This window comes from Phocoena sinus, chromosome 13 (genome assembly GCF_008692025.1).
Source record: "Phocoena sinus isolate mPhoSin1 chromosome 13, mPhoSin1.pri, whole genome shotgun sequence".
Taxonomy (NCBI): Eukaryota; Metazoa; Chordata; class Mammalia; order Artiodactyla; family Phocoenidae; genus Phocoena; species Phocoena sinus.
The window spans coordinates 58,558,277-58,578,405 of NC_045775.1; the positions used below are offsets into that span (position 1 = coordinate 58,558,277).

The 20,129-nt window shown below is 44.9% G+C and overlaps 1 protein-coding gene across 2 annotated transcripts in view; it reads left to right on the plus strand.

Moving 5' to 3' along the window:
* The first annotated feature begins 4,665 nt into the window (after positions 1–4,665).
* The window catches only part of ARHGAP25 (Rho GTPase activating protein 25), an 86,878-nt gene continuing 71,414 nt past the window's right edge, over positions 4,666–20,129 (plus strand). The window contains exon 1 of one of the 2 annotated variants that reach the window (XM_032653083.1): positions 4,666–5,136. In XM_032653083.1, coding sequence (XP_032508974.1) covers positions 5,076–5,136 — 61 coding nt within the window. In that variant the 5' untranslated portion in view covers positions 4,666–5,075. Of the gene's footprint in view, positions 5,137–5,312; positions 5,414–20,129 lie in introns of those variants that run through there. The other variant, XM_032653082.1, reaches the window with a different exon arrangement.

Here is a 20,129-nt window from a genome sequence, read left to right on the forward strand (position 1 = left end):
TATACGAAGTCCTCCAATGACTGTCACCTCAGAGTGGAGTCCAAGCCCTCAGCCAGTGCCTGAGGCCCTGGCCCAGCGGCCCTGCCCCCTCGGCCCATCTGTCTGTCTCCCCCTCTTCCAACCTTACCCGGTAGCCGTAGCCATATGCAATTCCTAGTTCTTCCCTAAGTGGGGTTGGTGTTGTAGCAGCTCTCTGCTCCTTCATCAGCCTGGGACATCTTCCTCTGGCTCCCTCACTATGCTTCCTGCCTGCTTGCTCTCTCCTGGGTCACCTTTCCTGGGAAGCCTTCCCTGGCCACCCAAGCAGAGCTCACATTTCCTGTTTCACCCTACTCCGTGCGTACATTATTTTTTTTTGTCTCCAATGGCACTGCCGTTATGTTTACACTTCTCTCTCCTGAGTCATTTGAGGATTAGGCCAGGTTCTTAATCATCCTGTTTACTCAGCATCCATCCAGCACAGTCCTGGATAAATGTTTATGGAGTGAACGAGGGAACGAATGAACGTGAGCTCTGGGTTCCCACAGCTGCAGGACATCTGCATTGAGCATCCTGTAGCTCTCTAAACGCAACCTCCCCTGGACTGACAGAGCCCACCATCTTCTCCTTGAGGTACCTTGACTCTCCCTCCTCATTAGTAACCCTCACTCTTTCTGTCCACACTCCATCTCTGTGATTGGAGCCTCCATCTCTGCAGGGACTGGGGCCAGGACCGTGGGCATCTTTTTTCTCCCATAGAAACTCCCCGGGGCCATCAATCCTACCACCTGGGTGGATTTTGCCTTGTCTTCCCTTCTTTCCCTGAATGCGGCCATTGACGTCTCCCCCACTCTCACTCTCACCTGGATGTCTGCCATAGCCTCTGCAGCCTCACCCTAGTAAAAACTCCCCAGTAGCTTCTGTTTCCTCCAGTGTAAAGTCAGAACTCTTCCAGGGATCCACCACGATCCAGCCCTGGTCTCCCTCTCCAGCTTCGTCTCTCCTCCATCCCTCCCCTTTCATCCTTTTCTGGAGCAACCTGATGAGTGCTTTCTTACCTCTGTGCCTATTGCATGCTGTTTGTTTCGTATGGAAAACTTCTGCAACACTTTTGCTTCCCTAACTCATTCATGAAGCCTTAATATAAAAGACACTTCCTTCAGAAAGCCTTCCCTCACAACACCAAATCCCAGTTAGGCCCCTCCAAGATAAAGTCCCATACTCCCCAAACTGCCCCCAGTATACCCTTCTCATGTAGTATTTAATTGTTGACTTAACTATTCTCTCTCAACAGACTGTAAGTTGAATGGAGGCAGAAACAAAGTCAGCTTGTTCACGAACATTCCACCAAAGTCCAGTAAAAATTAAGCCCTTAATTAATGGTTAGCGTTCAGTAAGCAAATAGATGAGTGAATGTTTGCTTTTCCTTTTGCTATGGCAGATACTGATTCAAACTTGGGAACCAGACGAGACATCTGTAGTTCTTCATTTTCTGAAGGTCAGGAATCGGGGAGCAGTGCTGCAGCGATGCTGCCCGTCACCCCTACCCAAGCAGCTGACTGCTCCAGGGCAGGCTTTTCGGAGGGACGGCAGCTGTGCTGGGCCTTTCCAGGGGTGCTTTTCTTCTGGCTGCCTTTCCAAGTATTCATGAACAACTTCCCCATCAGTCACGAGATTTTCCCAAGACTTACAGGAACCTACCCTAAAGAGTAAGGGAAGTTCTCTCCATGTTTCTAAATGCTACCTTCAAGATATTTTCAGAGTTCTTGAGTTTAAGGTCCCAGGATTGAACCTTTGCATGATGTCAAGTTCCCTGTGGAGATGTTGCTGGGCTGGGACTCGGGATGGCTATCCACACCTGCCTCCACCCCAAGTCAGGATAGAACAGAGAAGTGCTCTTTGGGTCAGGCAGGCAGTAATGCCGAGCGGGCGCTCTGAAGTCTCCAACTGAATAAGTTCAGAGGAATCCAGCACGCCCGGGGTGCTTGGAGGGTAGCTGAGCCGTGATGGATTGGAGTATTGATCAGCAAACATTTACTCCTTTTTCCCTCAATCCCCAACCCCCGGGTTGTGTGTACTTCCTGTTTCACTGACTTTGGACTTGGTCACGTGATGTGTGTTGGTCACTAGAATATGAGCAGATATGATAAGAGCAGAGGCTTTAAATAGGCTTATGTGGTTCTTCCCTCTTACACTCCTTTCATTCACAATGAGAAGAATATGCCTCAGGTCACCCCTGCTCCTTCAGCCTGGCCCTCCGGATATCAGTTTTGTTTTTGTTTTTGTTTTTTTGCGGTACATGGGCCTCTCACCGTTGTGGCCTCTCCCGTTGTGGAGCACAGGCTCCGGATGCACAGGCTCAGCGGCCATGGCTCACGAGCCCAGCCGCTCCGCGGCATGTGGGATCCTCCCGGACCGGGGCACGAACCCGTGTCCCCTGCATCAGCAGGCGGACGCTCAACCACTGCGCCACCAGGGAAGCCGGATATAAGTTTTGGACAGTTGAGTTTGAGGTGGTTATTTGTTATATAAGCAGAGATGTGTATGATTTGGGGTTCAGGAGGCAGTCTGGGGTGAAAACCTACATTGGATGGATCAGTAGATGCATGGCATTTAAAGCCTTGAGACAGATGAGCTCACCAAGGTGTGGGTATAGATGGAAGAGTAGTCCAGTGAGTGAATCCTGGTTTCCTTCACTGTTAAGAGGTCAGGGAGGTGAGACGGAATCAGCAAGGAAATGGAGATGAAGCAGCATGACAGGCAGACAACCACACCAGTGAGGAGCCCTGGGAGCCAAGTGGAGAGAGGGCTTGGGCTTGGAGAAAGGAATCAAATGTGTCAAAGTGAGATGACGTGTGGAATTGACCAGTGGGTTCCGTGACAGGGATGTGGTTGACGTCCTTGATCAGAATATACTCGGTGGAGTCATGGGAGGAAAACATCAACCAAAAAGATTCAGGAGAGCATAGTAGGACAAGTGTTTGCAAGTATAGACAATTCTTATGAAAACTTGGCTCAGAAATGAAGGAGAGAAATGGGGCTGTAGCCAAAGGGGGAAATGACATCGAGAGAGATTTTTTAAACTATAGTATATCAAAGAATAAGTGTGGGGCTTCCCTGGTGGCACAGTGGTTGAGAGTCCGCCTGCCGATATGAGGGACACGGGTTCGTGCCCCGGTCCGGGAAGATCCCACATGCCGCGGAGCGGCTGGGCCCGTGGGCTGTGGCCGCTGGGCCTGCACGTCTGGAGCCTGTGCTCCGCAAAGGGAGAGGCCACAGCAGTGAGAGGCCTGCGTACCGCAAAAAACAAAAACAAAAACAAAAACAAAAACAAAAAACATAAAGCAAAAGAATACGTGTGAATGCTGGTGGCAATGATCCAAGAAAGAGAAGAAACTGATGAAGCAGTAAAGATAGAGGAGTGATGACACAGCTTATCCTTCGGAACTGAGAGAAGATTGAGTGTGTGAGCTTCCATGCATGGAAGTGAGGGCGCTACAGTGATGGGAGCTTGCAGACGTTCTCCTCCAGTTGCATCAACTTTCTCAATGGAACAGGAAGCCAGGGCATCAACAGAGTGAGTACATGGAGGCAAAGAAGAAAGTATAGCAGAGTCATCCAGGAGGGCTGAAGAATGAATGGACCAAGGATGTGTAGCTCATATTCTGGCCAGTAGTGACTCTTGTGAGCACTCTTACCTACTATCTTATTAGTCCCATTACCTTATAGCCTTATTAGTCTTATTATCTACTCTCTTTAATAAGCCTCATGATAGCCCTCTGAAGTAGGTCCTATTATTTGCCTCATTTATAGATGAGAATATTGAAGCACAGAGTAGTCAAGAAACTTATCCAAAGTCACACAGCAAGAAAGTGGTTGGGCCAGGATTTGAACACAGGCATTCTGGCTCTTGGACCAAATACTTAATCACTAAGTTAGTCTGGCCCAGTTGAACATACGAAAGCCTGTCATAGAACTGAACTAAATGGAATAAGGGTTGAACTGATGTTTGTGGTGTAACCACTATGCGTCCTGCTCTGTACTAGATGCCTTCACAGCTCTGTGCAGTCACGGTTATTATCAACCCATTTTACTGCTAAGCATACTGAGGCCCAGAGAGATTCAGTTGCTTGTTAAAAGCTGCAGAGCTAGGAAGTGGAAGAACTGAGTTGTGAACACGTATCAGTCTGATTCCCAAACCCACACCCTGTACACAAGGTCAAAGAACCATTATAACACTTAAGTGGGTCTACCCGGCTAAAGCTCACTTATTAGCTAAATACATCAGAACCCTCCTGACATCAGGCTGAGATCACTTGGAACCTTTGTCCTGAGTAGGTGGAGAACTTACTATGTGGGCCTTATAGCAGGAAAAAGGTGACTAAAAGAAGGTGATCTAAACGAAGGTGACTTTGGGGGAAAGCTCTTTGTCTTATTGACCGTTTTTGTAAGCCCACTCTGTTCAATGAGAAGGGAGCCTTAGAGGTAGATGGCCAGAGTCTTAGAATTTTCTTTTCTTTTTCTTTTAATCAAACCTCTAGGCTTATAACCCAACAGCACTCACTCTACCTATATAAGCATTTCCAAAAACCATTTTCTCAAGAAAGAGATTATAATGTATCATTACGCTGAACAACCACCCACTTCCTCAAATGCAAGGAAGCAGACAGTTAAAAAAAAAAAAAAGCCAAGAGGCAGCCGTTGTTTATCACGACCTCGCCTCAGTGAGGCCTGAGATTCTTTTGAACAGGAGCTTTGCTTCCCATGACGCAGAGCGAAGTGTCAACTGGGATATTTCTGGTAATACTGAAAGCAGGAAAAGCAGGGTGCACACTTCATGAGGTACCAGCCCCGCGAGGGACCGTGGGCAGGTTTGGGTGCCATCCCCGGTGACAGATGGATGGACCTTTCATCTGAGAAAGGAGAAGACATGCTGGCAGATCAACCTCAAACCCAAGATTGCTTGTGAAGCAATCGTAAAGGGGAAAACACACACACACACAAGTTTGTGAGGCAAGAAGATCAAAAAGCCAAGAAGGGCGTGAATTGAAGCAGACTCCTTGCTTCAGCAGCAACTCACCCAAACCAGAAGCAAAATGTCCCTGAAGTTGCCAAGAAACTGGGATTTCAACCTGCGAGGGGAGGCTGGGAAAATAGGTATGGTCAACTTCTTTTTGCTGCCTTTGTGGTTCTCATACTTGAGTTCCCACCATTTGCATGTCGGTCTGCAGGGAGCATAGTCTACTTAAAAATGAATCTGTCGGCAGAGCTGGGTTTGGGGTAAAATTTGCATTCAAACTGATATGATGGCTCAGAGTTCCCAAGTGCTGGGGAGGGGTTCTTTTTTGTTTGGAGGTGGAGGGAATGGAGCTCCTTGGTGTGTGGGATCTGGGGTACTTGGGATGGACTAAGGCTACAGATCTCACAAAACATGGTGAGTTTTTCTCTGTTTATCATGGAAGGATAATTTCCCTCCTGTTTGGACACTCATCCGTATTTTGAGTGGATTTTGGTAGGAGTCTTTGGAAATGCTTGATCTGTAAAGGAGTGCAAGGTGTTCTGTTTTGTGAGCCCACTGGGTCCCCAGACGTTCTCTGTGGACTCAGGGCTAAGGTGGTGTTACTTGTAGCAAAAAGTAAATAGTGTGGACAAGACAGGAATATAGAGACCTTTGAAGGTATAACAAAGACACGTTTAATTAAAGGGACAGAATACATTTTAGATTAATTACTTTAGGGGACTGTGGTATGTTTTCTGAGATATTCTGGCCTTTAATTCATACCTCTTCTCATTAATGATGTTGGTGATACATTGATTTTTAAAAAAATTTTTTATTGAAATATAGTTGAGTTGCACTGTTGTGTTGGTTTCAGGTGTACAGCAAAGTGATTCAATTGTACATGTATATAAACATATATATTCTTTTTTTACATCATCTTCCATTATATGTTATGACAAGATATTGAGTATAGTTCCCTGTGTTATACAGTAGGTCCTTGTTGGTAATCTATTTTTTATATAGTAGCGTGTATATTTTAATCTGAAACTCCTAATTTATTTCTTCCCTGCCCTTTCCCCTTTGGTAACCATAAGTTTGTATTCGTGTCTGTGAGTCTATTCCTGTTTTGTAAATAAGTTCATTTGTATCATTTTTTTAAAGATACCACATATAAGCAATATCATATGATATTTATCTTTTTCTCTGGCTTACTTTACTTAGTACGATAATCTCTAGGTCCATTCATGTGATACACTGATTTTAATCTGTTCTATAATTGTTATCATGAGTTTCTTTATATGGGTTCCGTCTACTATTAAATTGACCCCAGTAATTTAGAATAGAGCAGTTGGGCTGGAAATGATTCCCTGTGTTTTGCCCTTATGCTTGTATAGTGAGATAACTTCCTTGTTAATGGACATAGATAAGTATTAAGGTGTTTCTAATGGCTAGGAAAAGTTTTGCTTGGAACAGGTTTAAACCTGGTCCTCTAACAGTGGTTAATGAGCTACTAAAGCAAGGGGTCCACTGCAAAGTCACATATCTGAGTGTTAATGATATAGGTCTGAGAAAGAAGTTGAAAGAAAATTGAGAGCAATCAGAGAAGCCATTTATCTTGGTAACCAGGGAGGATTAGTGGTCCCTAACCAAGCTGGGAATCATCGAAGGTCGGTTCAGAGAATGAGAGATTTTACATAATCAGAGGTTTTTCTCCTAACTACTGTTGATATCAATGTACTTGGCCAATGTTCATTCTATTGTATGTCATAAAAAATTTGTTTTTAGAAGTAAAACTTCTATGATTCTGTTCCTTTTGAAAATGTCTTGCTTCTCTTTACATGGGGTCATTCTACCCTCTCACCATCCGTGTTTGAACAAGTCTTATTCTCCTTCTTTTAAAAATGGAAGCTTGAGACATTAATAGTTAAATGATTAATGGATTAAATGGTTAAATGATTTGTTTTCAGGGATAGAGGACGTTACCACATGAGAGTGAAGGTCTGCATAATCTCAGACCTGGGATGAGGTTGGGTAGATTTCATGATTTCTACCAACGTTTCTTAAAACATGGTCCCATAGTTAGCCTGTGTTAGAAGTCACAAGTGCTCACTAAAAATGCAGATTCCTGGGCATCACCCTGACTTGTAAAATCAGAATCTTTGAAGGGAGATCCAAGCATCTTCAATTTAATAAGCTCCCAGTCCTCCGTCTCACCTGATCAGGAAGTCCGGCTGTGGTCTAGGTTAGTAGACTTGGACAATTACCATTCATTTAGCATAGAGCATGGTGCTGGGTCCTAGTGGGCACACAACAAATATTTGTTGACTGAATGAATGATTGAGTACAAGCAGATATTATTTAGTATTTTTTAATGAAAAAAATCATAATTACATAATGAAATACAGAGGAGCCCTTGTCATTTTCCGTGCCATTTACAAGTTTGTCACCCGGAGAGATTGAACTGCAGCCAGAATACTTTTTGTGAGTGTCACGTTGATGAGAATTCAGATCACAGGCTGAGCCTGTAAGAGTCATTGACTCAACCATGGGACCTCTGGTCCCTTCTCCAGCACCCTGTGTCCAGGTGTGACTGTAGGAACTGACTTAAGAATAACCGAAGAAGCTCACGTCTATTAAAAATTGTGTGGAGCTGGGAGTCACGACCTGTGGTTTTTCCAGACTGGGCTAGTCAGGAGTAGGTCTGGGTTTCTCAGTCTGGACACTACAGATATTCTGGGCTGGTTAGTTCTCAGTGATGGAGGCTATCCTGTACATTATAGGATGTTAGCAGCATCCTCAGCCCCTATCCACTAGATGACAGTAGCACTCCCCTACCACTATCAGTTGTGACAACCAAAAATATCTCCAGAGGTTACTGGATGTCTGGGGAGAGATATCTCTCCTAGTCGAAAACCACTGGAATAGATCATCACCAAGAGGGTGTGGTTATCAGGTCACTTGGGACTGGAATCCAAGTATTACCTCATGATTCATTGTCAAGGTCAACTTTCAAGAGGCTCTTAGTAAGATATAACTTCAGGGAATGGGCAGTGCTCTAGGAGGACACCAGGTTCAGCACTTACTTAGGGAAATAGCAAGACACTGATCCACGACGTGTCCCAGGAAGCGGCTCCAACGTCTTTTTGGTGAGCGGCACTTCTAGTTCCCTCTGAATCTTGTGAGTGCTGAGCCAGGGCTGGAATGAAAGTGGAAGTCTCCGAGAGAGGGTGGAGGACTCTCTGTACTTCCATCTCAGAGAGTGGGGAGGGCCCCAGTGGCTGGGAGGCTGACCAGAGACCACACCATGGGTCTGCAAGCGGTGGGAGAATGTGACCCAAGCTACCCTGCGTCTGACCTATTGGTCCTAGGAGGGAACAGGGCTTGGAGGCAAGGGAAACGCAGAGCCAACAGACTTGACTTGAGGTGGAGCCAGGAGCACATACTTCTTCCTTCGATCCTTTGTCATCTTCAATTTTAGTCCAATGGTTAAAATCACGATAGCCTTCCATTTCTTTCATGTAGTGTTACTCATATCTTTTACTCTTTCATTTATTTGTCTTTCTAACTGAACTGTAAGCCCTAGAGGGTGGGTTCTAGGATGCAGTGTCCTTTTTTGCACACTGTCCAAGGGTATGGCACATCCAGAGGCTGGCATGTAGGTGCTCTATTGAGAGGGTATTGACCATCCAGGGAAAGCCCTTCCTGCCCGGCTGCTGGGGAGGGCTTAGTTGGAAGATCTCTGGGTGAATTTCAGGACCACCCACATTGTATCCAGTTGCAGGCACTATTACATTTTTCTCTGCTTCCCTAAGCCAAATGAGGGGAAAATGAGCCCTAGAGAGCATATGACTCTGAGATACATTAAAAAAGTGACTTTGGAGGGACAGTTGTTTTCAACTTTTTTTTACCCTCTGAAATTCAATGTTGAAAAAATATTATCCAGAAACAAAAATTCTTTATTCTAATCTCCCAAGTAGTGAAGTGAAAAACAACAGTAGTGGAGGGCTTTTTTCCACTTGATAAATCATTATTTGTCTGATATGGGATCTAGTTTTGCTCTTTAGAAAATCAGAGTAAAGGGAATAAAAATATTTGTTACTTAAGACTCTGTAACTAGACCAATTTCCAATGTAGGTTATTATTCTTGTTAAAAGCTGTCAGATTTGAAAGTACAGTTTTAGATAAACAGATGCATAGATAGATACAGAGATCCACAGAGACAGAGAGAATTGAATATATAAATAAGTCCTATGAATCAAAAAATAGTTTAAAAAATGAAGAAACAACATGAATAGGCATTTTACAGGATAGGAATAATACTGCCAATAAATATATGGAAATATGGTTGATCACAGTAATAAGGAAATGTAAATTAAAAGCACAATGACATACCTAACCTCACCCACCAAAATTGCTAAAATGAAAAATTCTGACAATACCAAGCGTTGTCAAGGACACGGAGCAATAGGAACTCTCAGACACTAAGAATAAAACAATTTTGGAAAACAATTTAGCATTGCTCAGTGAAACTGATGATGTACAAACACTATGAAGCAGCCATTTCCCTCTGGAGACTGGCCCTGGAGAAGCTATCGTGTATATGATCAAGAAGAGATGTACGGAAGTTCCATAGTAGTATTTCTTGAAATAACAAGGGGCAGTAAACAACCCAAGTGCCCATCAATAACAGAATAGAAAAATAAATTGTAGTATCTTTATAAAATGTAATGCTACCCAAGAGTAAAAACTAATTAATTGTGGTCATATATTTCAATGAGTCTGAATAGCAAAAACTTAATCTTAGGCAGAAAAGGGAAGTCACAGAAGATCAGAATGGGGATTCATTTACAGGAAGCTTAAAAACTGTGTACGTATATGGCAAAACTATAAAGAAAAATGAGGAATTGATTAATATAAAGTTCTGGATGGTTGTTACTTCTGTAGGGAAAAGAAAGGGAAATGCATTTGGGAAGCTCCAAATGTACCTAACTAACGTTATTGGTAGTAACATGAGAAGTTATTTTATTATTGTATATAAAATGAACAAAGAAACGAACGCGTAAATAAACACTCAAAAATCTGGAAGGAGATATACAATTTGTTAATACAGTTGACCCTTGAACAATGGGGGTGTTAGGGGCGCAGGACCCTCCCTCCGCATTCCATGCAGGCAGAAATCTGAGTACTACTATCTCTGCCTCAGAAACAAAGGAATTGATAAATGACTCACTCAAGGGGGCAAGATGTTGAAATAGCAAAAGGATCTCCAATCGAACACAAACTTTTCGCTGCATTTAAAGATCTGTAAAATGAAAACACAGGAACTATATTTATCAAAAAAATTCACCTATAAGCGGACCTGCGCAGTTCAAACCTGTGTTGTTCAAGGGCCAACTGGAGTAGCTAATTATGGGTGAAGGATTTATGGGTGAGGTATAACCACACATGTATGTATTATTACTTTATAAGTATTTTCCAGAGTTTCTATAGTGAACAAGTATTAACTACATGATTAAGAATACTCAAAGCTAAAACAAATTCCAGTGCTTGGCCAGACGTGTTGGCACAAGGTCTGCTGGCACATGCTGCTTGGCAGTCGGCAGCCAGGTGCCAAGCCCTCCTGCAGCTGCAGAGGTTGCAACCAGCCAGGACCTACACGTGGTCATCGGCAAGATGCTCACTATAGGGGTGTTGGAAAGATCCTGGGACTGGTTAAGAAGACTAAGTTGGTGATGATGGTCCCATCCCACACAAGACAGCATGAAAGAAAAAATGCCTCTCATGAGGCAGCTCTGTGGTTGTTCCATTGGATAGAGGAGAAGGGAGTGTGTAAAGAGCTAATGGGAAGCCTCAGCGTTGGCACAGCAATTGAGACAAAAGGGCACCTGTGGAGACTCAGGGAAATACCACAGGAAGAGCCAGGGTGAGGTGCAGGCCAATGGGACAGATTCCAGCCTGGGGGTGGTATGTAAGTTTTGTGGAGTCCCCAGAGGGGAACTGAGATATGGGAGTTACAAAGAGAGAAAATAATTTACATTTCTTGTCTTATGCTTTACTCATCACCATTTTTCTTCTTGAAAGCTTTTTTTGTTCTTCCTTTGAATACGTTCTAAAAAATCAAAATCACTTTACACACACACACACAAAATGACACCCATAGGTCTGGCAAGCAAATCTAAAGGCAGTCCTGCTCTCTGCTCCTCCAAGGCTTACAGGCTAGTGTGGCATAGACAGAGAAACAATTACAGAACATCAAGACCAGTCCTATGATAACAGCCATGGGAGTCACAGGAGGGCTCCTAGGAATCAGCATGCTGGTCCCGCCACCTCTCTCCCCAACACTGCCATTCATTTTTATCTATATATCTATAGATAAAAGATATCTATAGATACATCTTTAAGATATAGATGTGTATGTTCTTCAGTGAGTCCCAGACTTGCCAACCTTCTCAGACTGATTTTCCTGATGGTCCCTGTTCTTTTGGAGAAGAAAAAACTCTATAATTTTGTGTAGCTCCTCCTTGTGAAGGGATTAGACCTGCCCGCTTACTCTTGCCACAGGTGCTTCCCCAAGCAGACGCACGCACACTCTAGACCCCAGCCATGTCCTTTTCAGTTCCCTGCCCTTTCTCATCCACCTGGAGCCCTCTCTACTCAGGGCTCCCTTACTACCACCCGATTCCTGCCCGTGCTTTAGCCCACACTTTGTCTCCTTTGAGGGACTGGCGTGCTTCCTCGTTTCTGTTAAGACAGCTGTGAAACTCATTGTATTTCTCTTTTTGTCTTGGCTGCCGGGAAGCTCAGAGCTAAATTAGGCTCTATCACATTTCAGTCACAGTGTAGACATCTTGTCCCCGGGAGACCTTGAGTCTACCTATCACTGGAAGGAGAGTGTAACAATCTTTTCCCAGGCCATTTAAACAGAGAGACTCACAGATCTAGAAACTGTGGACTTCCTTTGCAGTGAGCTCAGTGAAGTCTCCTGAACTTGAGAGATTTGAGTCAAACCTACCAACTGATCGATTGGCTTTTATCTTTTTAATTAATTAATTAATTAATTTTAAACATCTTTATTGGAGTATAATTGCTTTACAATGGTGTGCTAGTTTCTGCTTTATAACAAAGTGAATCAGCTATACATATATGTGTATATATATATATATATATATATATATATATATATTCCCATATCTCTTCCCTCTTGCGTTTCCCTCCCTCCCACCCTGCCTATCCCACCTCTCTAGGTGGTCACAAAGCACGGAGCTGATCTCCCTGTGCTATGCAGCTGCTTCCCACTAGCTATCTATTTTACGTTTGGTAGTGTATATATGTCCATGCCGCTCTCTCACTTCGTCCCAGCTTACCCTTCCCCCTCCCCGTGTCCTCAAGTCCATTCTCTAGTAGGTCTGCGTCTTTACTCCCATCCGCTTGGTTTTTAAACAAAGAAATTTCTCCTTAATCAGTAATGTGCAACCCCAGCACTCTAGGCCCTCTCTGGAGAGAATTAACTCGAATTGCCTGTAAAAAGTGGCACCGACAGAAGCTTGTCTAAGGGATGAATTGCCCATTGGCTTTTCTTGATAAGAGTGTAGGAGTGCAGGAAGGTGTGTGTGGTACAAAAGAGAGTGCGTGAGCTTGGGACCCCTTTGCTGATTTGCAGTAAATCCCAGTAAAACATTCACTTAATTATTAAACAGAATTAATAATATGTATGTTGAGAGGAAGAAAACATTTCATGCACATAACACGTTAGGTGTTTAGCAAACACCTGTTTCCTTTCTTTATAGATAATCTGATTTCTAACTTCAGATCAAACTAGAAGCTGTGCTTGTGCTACATTACCTTGACATCCTTACAGATGGTCTCACTAAGCTGCACTTTACTGTCACACCATCAGTTTTAATCATCACCGCAGGTAACGATTTCATGAAATCTGCTCCTGATTATTTTGTAAAAATGAGAACAAGAAATGAACAATGCAGGTGACTCCTATGTGTAACCCTAGGTGAGAAAATTCACTGAGACTTCAGTGCTCCTACTTTGTCTCCTTTGAGGGACTGGCATGCTTCCTCCTTTCTGTTAATTGTGAAACCTATTGTTTTTCTTTTTTTGCCTTGTCTGCCAGGAAACTCAGAGCTAAATTGAAGCTCAATCACAACTTTTACCCATTCAATTAGCAGACTTATATTTTCCTTTGTCTTTGGTATAAATTTATGTGTTCATTGCAAATGAGTTTTCTATTGGAAGATGAAAAACCCATGAAGTCTTTTAAGGAGAGAGTGTAAGTATATGCAAAAGCTATCAGTAAACAACTCCTCAGGTAGCCTGTGAATAAATTTCATACTTATTAGTGGCAACTGGGCATTATAATTTTTCTAAAAACAGTGTTCAAAGAACATGGGTGCTGAGAATCAATTCTTTTAGTTCATAAATGAAAACACAATTCTATGACCACTCATATTTTATTTTATTTTATTTTATTTTTTGCGGTACGCGGGCCTCTCACTGTCGTGGCCTCTCCCATTGCGGAGCACAGGCTCCGGACGTGCAGGCTCAGCGGCCATGGCTCACGGAGCCAGCCGCTCCATGGCATGTGGGATCTTCCCAGACCGGGGCACGAACCTGTGTCCCCTGCATCGGCAGGTGGACTCTCAACCACTGCGCCACCAGGGAAGCCCCACTCATATTTTTTTGCTAGTTATATGTAATGATGGTGGCTTCAGTACACCGAGGCCGATCATTTTCATTTCATTCATTCATTCACGTAACATGTATTTGCTCACCTCTACACGACACGTTCTTTTCAAGGAACATTCTCAATATTGTGCCCTGTGACAGCTGCTTCACTTCATCCTTATGCTACTCACCCACCTCCAAAATGTGTACACACAGATGTTCCAGATGGGGCTGGTGATACTCTACCGCTGGAACCCTGGCCTATGGCTTCTGAACCATCTGTAGGCTTCCTTGTTGGTCTGAGAGTTTCAAAGTGAAAGAGGAAGTGGTACAGTATGAAGTTTCTGTTGCTGATATAAAATATTTTTTTCATATTTAAAAATGATTTTTATAAAGTTTACCATAAAAGTTTCTAACAAAGTCTGAACTAGCTACAGTGACACAAGCCAACTGTGCACAGTATGGTAGTTAGAAAGTTACCTTAAATTCCACCGTCACTAGTCGCTAGTCATGTGACCTTGGTTCTCACTTTCCTTATCTGTAAAATGGGCATAATCACAGTGCTAACCCATATGGCTATTGTGACGATTAAAGGAGACGATCTTGGTAAAACCCTTAGCATAACAGCAGACATCTGCATGTGCTTTGTAAATATCACTTGTCATCATCACTGCCGCCAAGCACATGACTACAATGTGGGTACGCTATCAATTCCTTCCAGCCAAGTCTTTGGTGAAAGCCCCAGCCAGCAGTGCCAGTTTAGTTTGTCTTGGTCCCGTTTAGTTCTTCTCTTTTTTCTTTAGACAAATGGCCTTTTCAGCATCTGCTGATCCCCTTTGCTGCCCAGTGTCAGCCCCCGGCTCACCACAGCACTGCTGCTCTGGGGTTGCCTGGCGTGTCTTGTTTCTGACTCCTTCACCTCCAGTCTTTGACTCTGCAGCCCTTCCTTAAGGCATACAAATGTCATCCACTGTGTTTACACAGCTACATCACTTTTCATCGTTTGTCCTTTTCCTTTCCTCTTGCTTTTCTTTGTTTTGTTTTGTTTTGTTTGTTTTTGCCATTTCTTTCCTAAGTTGGTAAAGTACCTGAGTTGTGACTTTCCTATAAGGATGAGGAAGGGCTTCTGGTAAGTGTCCTGCAGGATGCTTGCTGTAGAAAGGTCCCTGTCTCCGTGCTGCTGTGATAGGGACCGTTCCTCATACTCCTCTTACTCTGGGTAGGAAAAGAGTGACTCTGGGCTGTGCACCACCTGGGTGACCCTCCTCCATTGCTGAGGAGCTGCTTCAGCCAGAGCTGCAGACGTCTCCCACTGTCACAAGTATCTCTGGCCATCGAAGTGAGGTTGCATGCTGTTTGTTTGGGCCTCACTGGGGTCAATGGTTAATGTCTGTGATGTCTTAGGTGTGAGTTACAGCAGCAGCAGTTTAGTTTTTCCAGTTCTGTAAGAATCCCACGTGTGGCCAACTACTCATTTCCAGGTCGTTATTTTTAGATACAATTGTGAAGAAACAGCAGGACCTTCAAAATGAGACCTCTGTCTTCCTTGGCCTCAGTTCTCCTGTTGCAACCCAAGGGTCCTTGTGAGTGCATTCTCCCCCCTCCTTGCTCTTTTGCAATTTCCTCTGGGCACTTGGTCGTTTAGAACCCAGAAGAAACCCATTTTGCTGGTGGGTGAGGAATCACACTGGGCTCACAACCCAGAGCTGTGATGATCACAGGTACAGAGTAAGTTGGCATCCCCTGTCTATTCTCAGCCAGGGCCCTTTGTGCTCTGTCCCAAGCCCAGCTTGGGCACCAGCCTTCTCCATCTGAGCTGTTCTGAGTTCCCCTGCTCAGCTAGGGTGACCAGCTGTCCCGATTTGCCTGGGACTCAGGGGGTTCCTGAGATATGAGATACTCAGTATGAAACCCAGAAAAGTCACCCTGGTCCCACGCTCTGTGTCTGAGAAAACAAGGCATTTTGAGAAAAGAATGCCATCCTTGTAAAAGTGCTCTGTATTATCTATTGAACTGAATTTCCGGTGAGGTCGCACATTTTAGGGTAAAAAAATTATGGGGAATCTTTAAACCTTGAATTGTTGTTCTTTTTTCAGTACTCATGGTTAAAAATCCTTCCAGATTCTTCCTTCAGCCTGCCTGAATCTGCCATGCTAGCTTCCTCTCTCTGTTTTTATGAAATTTTAAGTTTCTTGCTCATACTTTCTCAGGAAGGATTGGAAGCCACAGCTGTCCGTCATACAGCAGGGAACTTCTTTCCAGAATCACACAAAAATCCCTGCCTTGTGGAGTCTCTATCTGGCCCCTAGGTTTGCTCTTCTATTTTCTGGATTCATTTCAACTTTACCTGTCCCTCCCCATCACCATGGCCACCACCCTTCTCCTCTTGGAAGCCTTCCTGAATTGGCCAAGTAGGATTAAACCCTCCTTCTTCTGTGACGTTGTACCACTTTGCTCGTTTGCTCATTGCCCTTCTGTTCTGATTGACACATTTATCAGACACCTACAATATGCTGGGCACGGTACTAGGCTCAGGATGTAAGAAGATAAAAAAATATTAAGGTCTTGACTTCAAGTAGCTCAATCCCATTGGAGAGACCCTCAAGGTGAGGGTTAAGCAGGGCTCTCTTTGAAGAGAATCAGAAAGTCATAAATGACGTAACCGAGACTGTGACATTTAAAATGCTGACGTAGGGTTTGTTCCGTAACTAAAGTTTCCTTGCCCACTTGAGCCATAACCCCTAAATATCTATAAGGGGCAAGTTTTCACTCGTGAATTAAAACACCCACACACCCACACACACCCCCAAAAGCTTCCAACCCCAGATGGCTATTCTGACTAAGTGCCAGTAGAGGGCGCCCAAAGACAACATAACTACATTTCTACCCGGAAACTTGGTCCGTTTCCCTTATTTCTCTCCAGAAAGCCCTGGATTTAACCAGTCTCTGGTCATCACAAAGTTATCCCCATATCTCATCCTCTGTGGCCTGAAATGCCCAGCATTATAACGGAAGCGACGGATGATTTCATCACCTTTTGTGTCTTTACAGATACAAAGTAGGGTTCCGGATAAAAAATGTTTCTTGAAAGAAACGGCTCATGGTCCTAAGTAAACCATGTCCTCCCTCATAACTGTACCATCTCTGAAGCCTCACTTGCAGGCACCCACTCCAGCGATTCTCGGCCCTCAGTCAGTGAGCTCCCATTCCATTGGTTCTACCACTTTTTCACCATCAATCCTCCTTTATGTCCTCTTGACCATAGACTGCTAATTCTGGCATTGCAGAGCTGTGGAACAAACACCCTTAACTCCTCTGCCCCTAACCCTGTTTAAACCCAACGAGCCACTTTCTTGGCACCTGTACATGGGCACCTGAACATTGCTGGGGAAAGTGAGACCACTGAGCTGCCTGGATTTACTTAAAATTTGTGAACCATGTGAGGTGGATGTTCAACAGACCCAGACAAGCCTGCTACACCTAGCTAGTAAGTTTCCTTTCCTTTTCCCCAAAACATTTTTTCTCTCCTCAAGGCCTTAACACCTACTCCCACTGTCACACTCTTATTTCTTAGAGAAAAGTATGCGCACCTGAATGAGCACCAACTCATTTTGCTACCTACAAGTGCTTCCGGCTACCCATGTCGTCACCGCCAGGACCGCCCTTTCATTCGGGCACGGGACCACCGTTTGGAGGCCTGGATCTTACAGGGTCCTGCTCTGGTCGGGCTCTAGCTGCCGAGGTGTCTGCCCACCTGTAGCCTGGGCCCTGCTAGCTGTCTAGACCACTCGGGAACGTGAAATTCCCTGCAAGGATAGCCAGAGCTCTTTCCAGGGCCGGCCCGCCTGTCTTCCTGGGTCCTCCTAGTGGTTGTTCTGCAGAAGGTTGATGGCAGGGAGGCCCGGAACAGAGCTTGGATGTCTGGGCTGGCGTGTCGACGTGCATGTGTGTGGGGCCTCTCACTCTGCGAAATGGAGCGAGCGGGCAGTGGGAAGAGAAGAGGTGTGGGGGATAGGATGAGGGGGCCTCCATCTGTATATTCTTGTCATACATTCTCCAGTGTTGGTGGTCACTTGTCTCTTGTCATTCTATAGTCAGCCAAATTAAGGACTGGTGCAGGCCACACTGCCAAGAAGGTCATCGTCAAAGTCACTGATTGTCGGGAACTTGGCCAAGGGTGCATCTATCGCTGTCCTTGTCTCACTCCAGTGCCCTGCGGTGTTTGACACAGTTGGCCATTTCCTCCCAGAAATAATCTCTGGGCTGGCTTGATACCGTACTCTGGGCCTTCCTTACCCCATTAATCACTCTTTTTGAGCTTTCTTTGATGGAGTCTCTGTCTCCACCAGATTCTTAACTCTGAAGTGTCTGAGGCAGAAGTGGCTCCATCATTTGCAGGGCCTGGTGAGGAGTGAAAATGTGGAGCTTCTAGATCCAAATTATGAAGAATTGCAAGATGGCGGCCACAGAGGATTGTACCAGGTGCAAGGGACCTGGGGTTCAGCACAACCGCACAGGTTGCGTGTCTATGAGGCCAGCTCTGGCCCCAGGGCTCAGTTCCCTCGTCCTCTTCTCTCATCCACCCTCACTTGCTGGGTAGTCTCATCCCTTCCCATGGCTTTAAATCCCGTCTATCCTTTTGTACGTTCGTCCTGGTCTGTCTGCTGGGCTCCAGACTGCTCACCATCTCCACCTGGATCCCTCTCGGGCTTCTCTCTCCCAGTACGTCCGACACAGAGTCCAGAATTGTCTCTCTTCGCATTCCTCCCCACCCAGTTTAGCTGACGTCAATAAAAGACTCTACCTTTCACCCGGTTGCTCAAGGTTCCGCCTACGGTCATCTTCCATTCATGTTTTTCTCTACCACCCTGCATCTAATCCACCAGAAAAAAACTTTTGGATTCGTTAGCGATTTGTGTTTCTCATCTGATTATTTTCAATTATCTCTGATACTGTAAACACCATCATTTCTTGCTGAGTATCTTCAATTTTTTGCTAACTAGTCTTCCTGCCTCCACTCTTGCCCTGTAGAACAGGGGTCCCCAGCCCCCCGGGCTGCGGACTGGTACCGGTCCGCAGCCTGTTAGGACTGGGGCCGCACAGAAGGAGGCGAGCCGTGGGCCAGCGAGTGAAGCTTCGTCTGCCGCTCCCCATGGCTTCCCATTGCTCGCATCACCGCCTGAACCATTCTGCCCCCCATGGAAAAATTGTCTTCCACAAAATTGGTCCCTGGTGCCCAAAAGGTTGGGGACCACTGCTGTACAATATACGCTCTGCGCCATGGCCAGACTTGATAGCGTTTAAAAGCAGAAATCAACTTGTGGAACGTCTTCTTGAAAACCATCCGTATGAGATTCAAACTAATTATCCCTGCCTGTGGGGTCTGACCCCCAACCCCTTCCCCCCAACCCACCTGCCTCTCCTCTGCTCCTCTCACACTGCCCTTCAGCCACGCCCACGTCCTAGCTCCTTAAACACTTGGAGCTCAAGGCCACCTCGGGCCTGTCTGCCACTCTCTCTCTGATATACCCTTACCCAGATCTTACCGTGGTCTTTCCTCCACTCCATTCAGCTTCGGCTCAAATATTTTCTCTTTAAAGAGGTCTTTCCTGACCCTAATACCTAGTATAGCATCCCCCTACTGCAGTCTCTCTTTATCCCATCACCTTATTCTATTTTCTTCACAGCACTTTTGTACCGGAAATGATATTCATTTGTTTTCATGTCTATGGTCTCCACCCCCAGTAGACTATAAGCTCCTCGAAGGCCGGGCTTTGTCTGTTTCCTCACTTTTAGGCCATTGCTGCCAAGAACAGTGCCTGTCATACAAATAGGTGATCTCGGAGATTTTCGTGGGATAGCTGGGGACTGTCCTGTGGCCTGTTAACTTTGCTTCACCCCAGTGAAATCTGTACGTTACAATAAGACCAACACATGTTTTTCTGCTGCCCTTACTGGTGTGGAGCAATGGTTTGATCCAGAGAGACAAATCTGCCTTTCTTTTGGAGAAGGAAGTAGAGCTTTTGGTTTCTGAAGCTAATTTGGAAGCACATGCGGGTGACTGAGCATCCAGCTATTCTCAAGAGAGGTTGGGACCTAAGTCACAGGGCTTAGGCCGCTGAATAGGTGCCAAGGGATACTTCTCGCTCCTATAATCAAAGTCTTTTTTAAAAACTTGAAGTATAGCTGATGTACAATGTTACATAAGTTACAGGTGTACAATTCACAATTTTTAAAGGTTACACTCCATTTATAGTTATTATAAAATATTAGCTATATTCCCCGTGTTGTACACTATGTCCTTGTAGCTTATTTTATACATAGTAGTTTGTACCTCTTCATCCCCAAAGTCTTCTTGATGATGGGGATTGAAGTGAGGCCAATGAATTAATCCCTCCACTTCAGACTCAGGGACTGGGGAGACATGTTCAGCAGCCCCAATCCCTCTGCCTCCCCTCTTTTTTTTTTTTTTGCG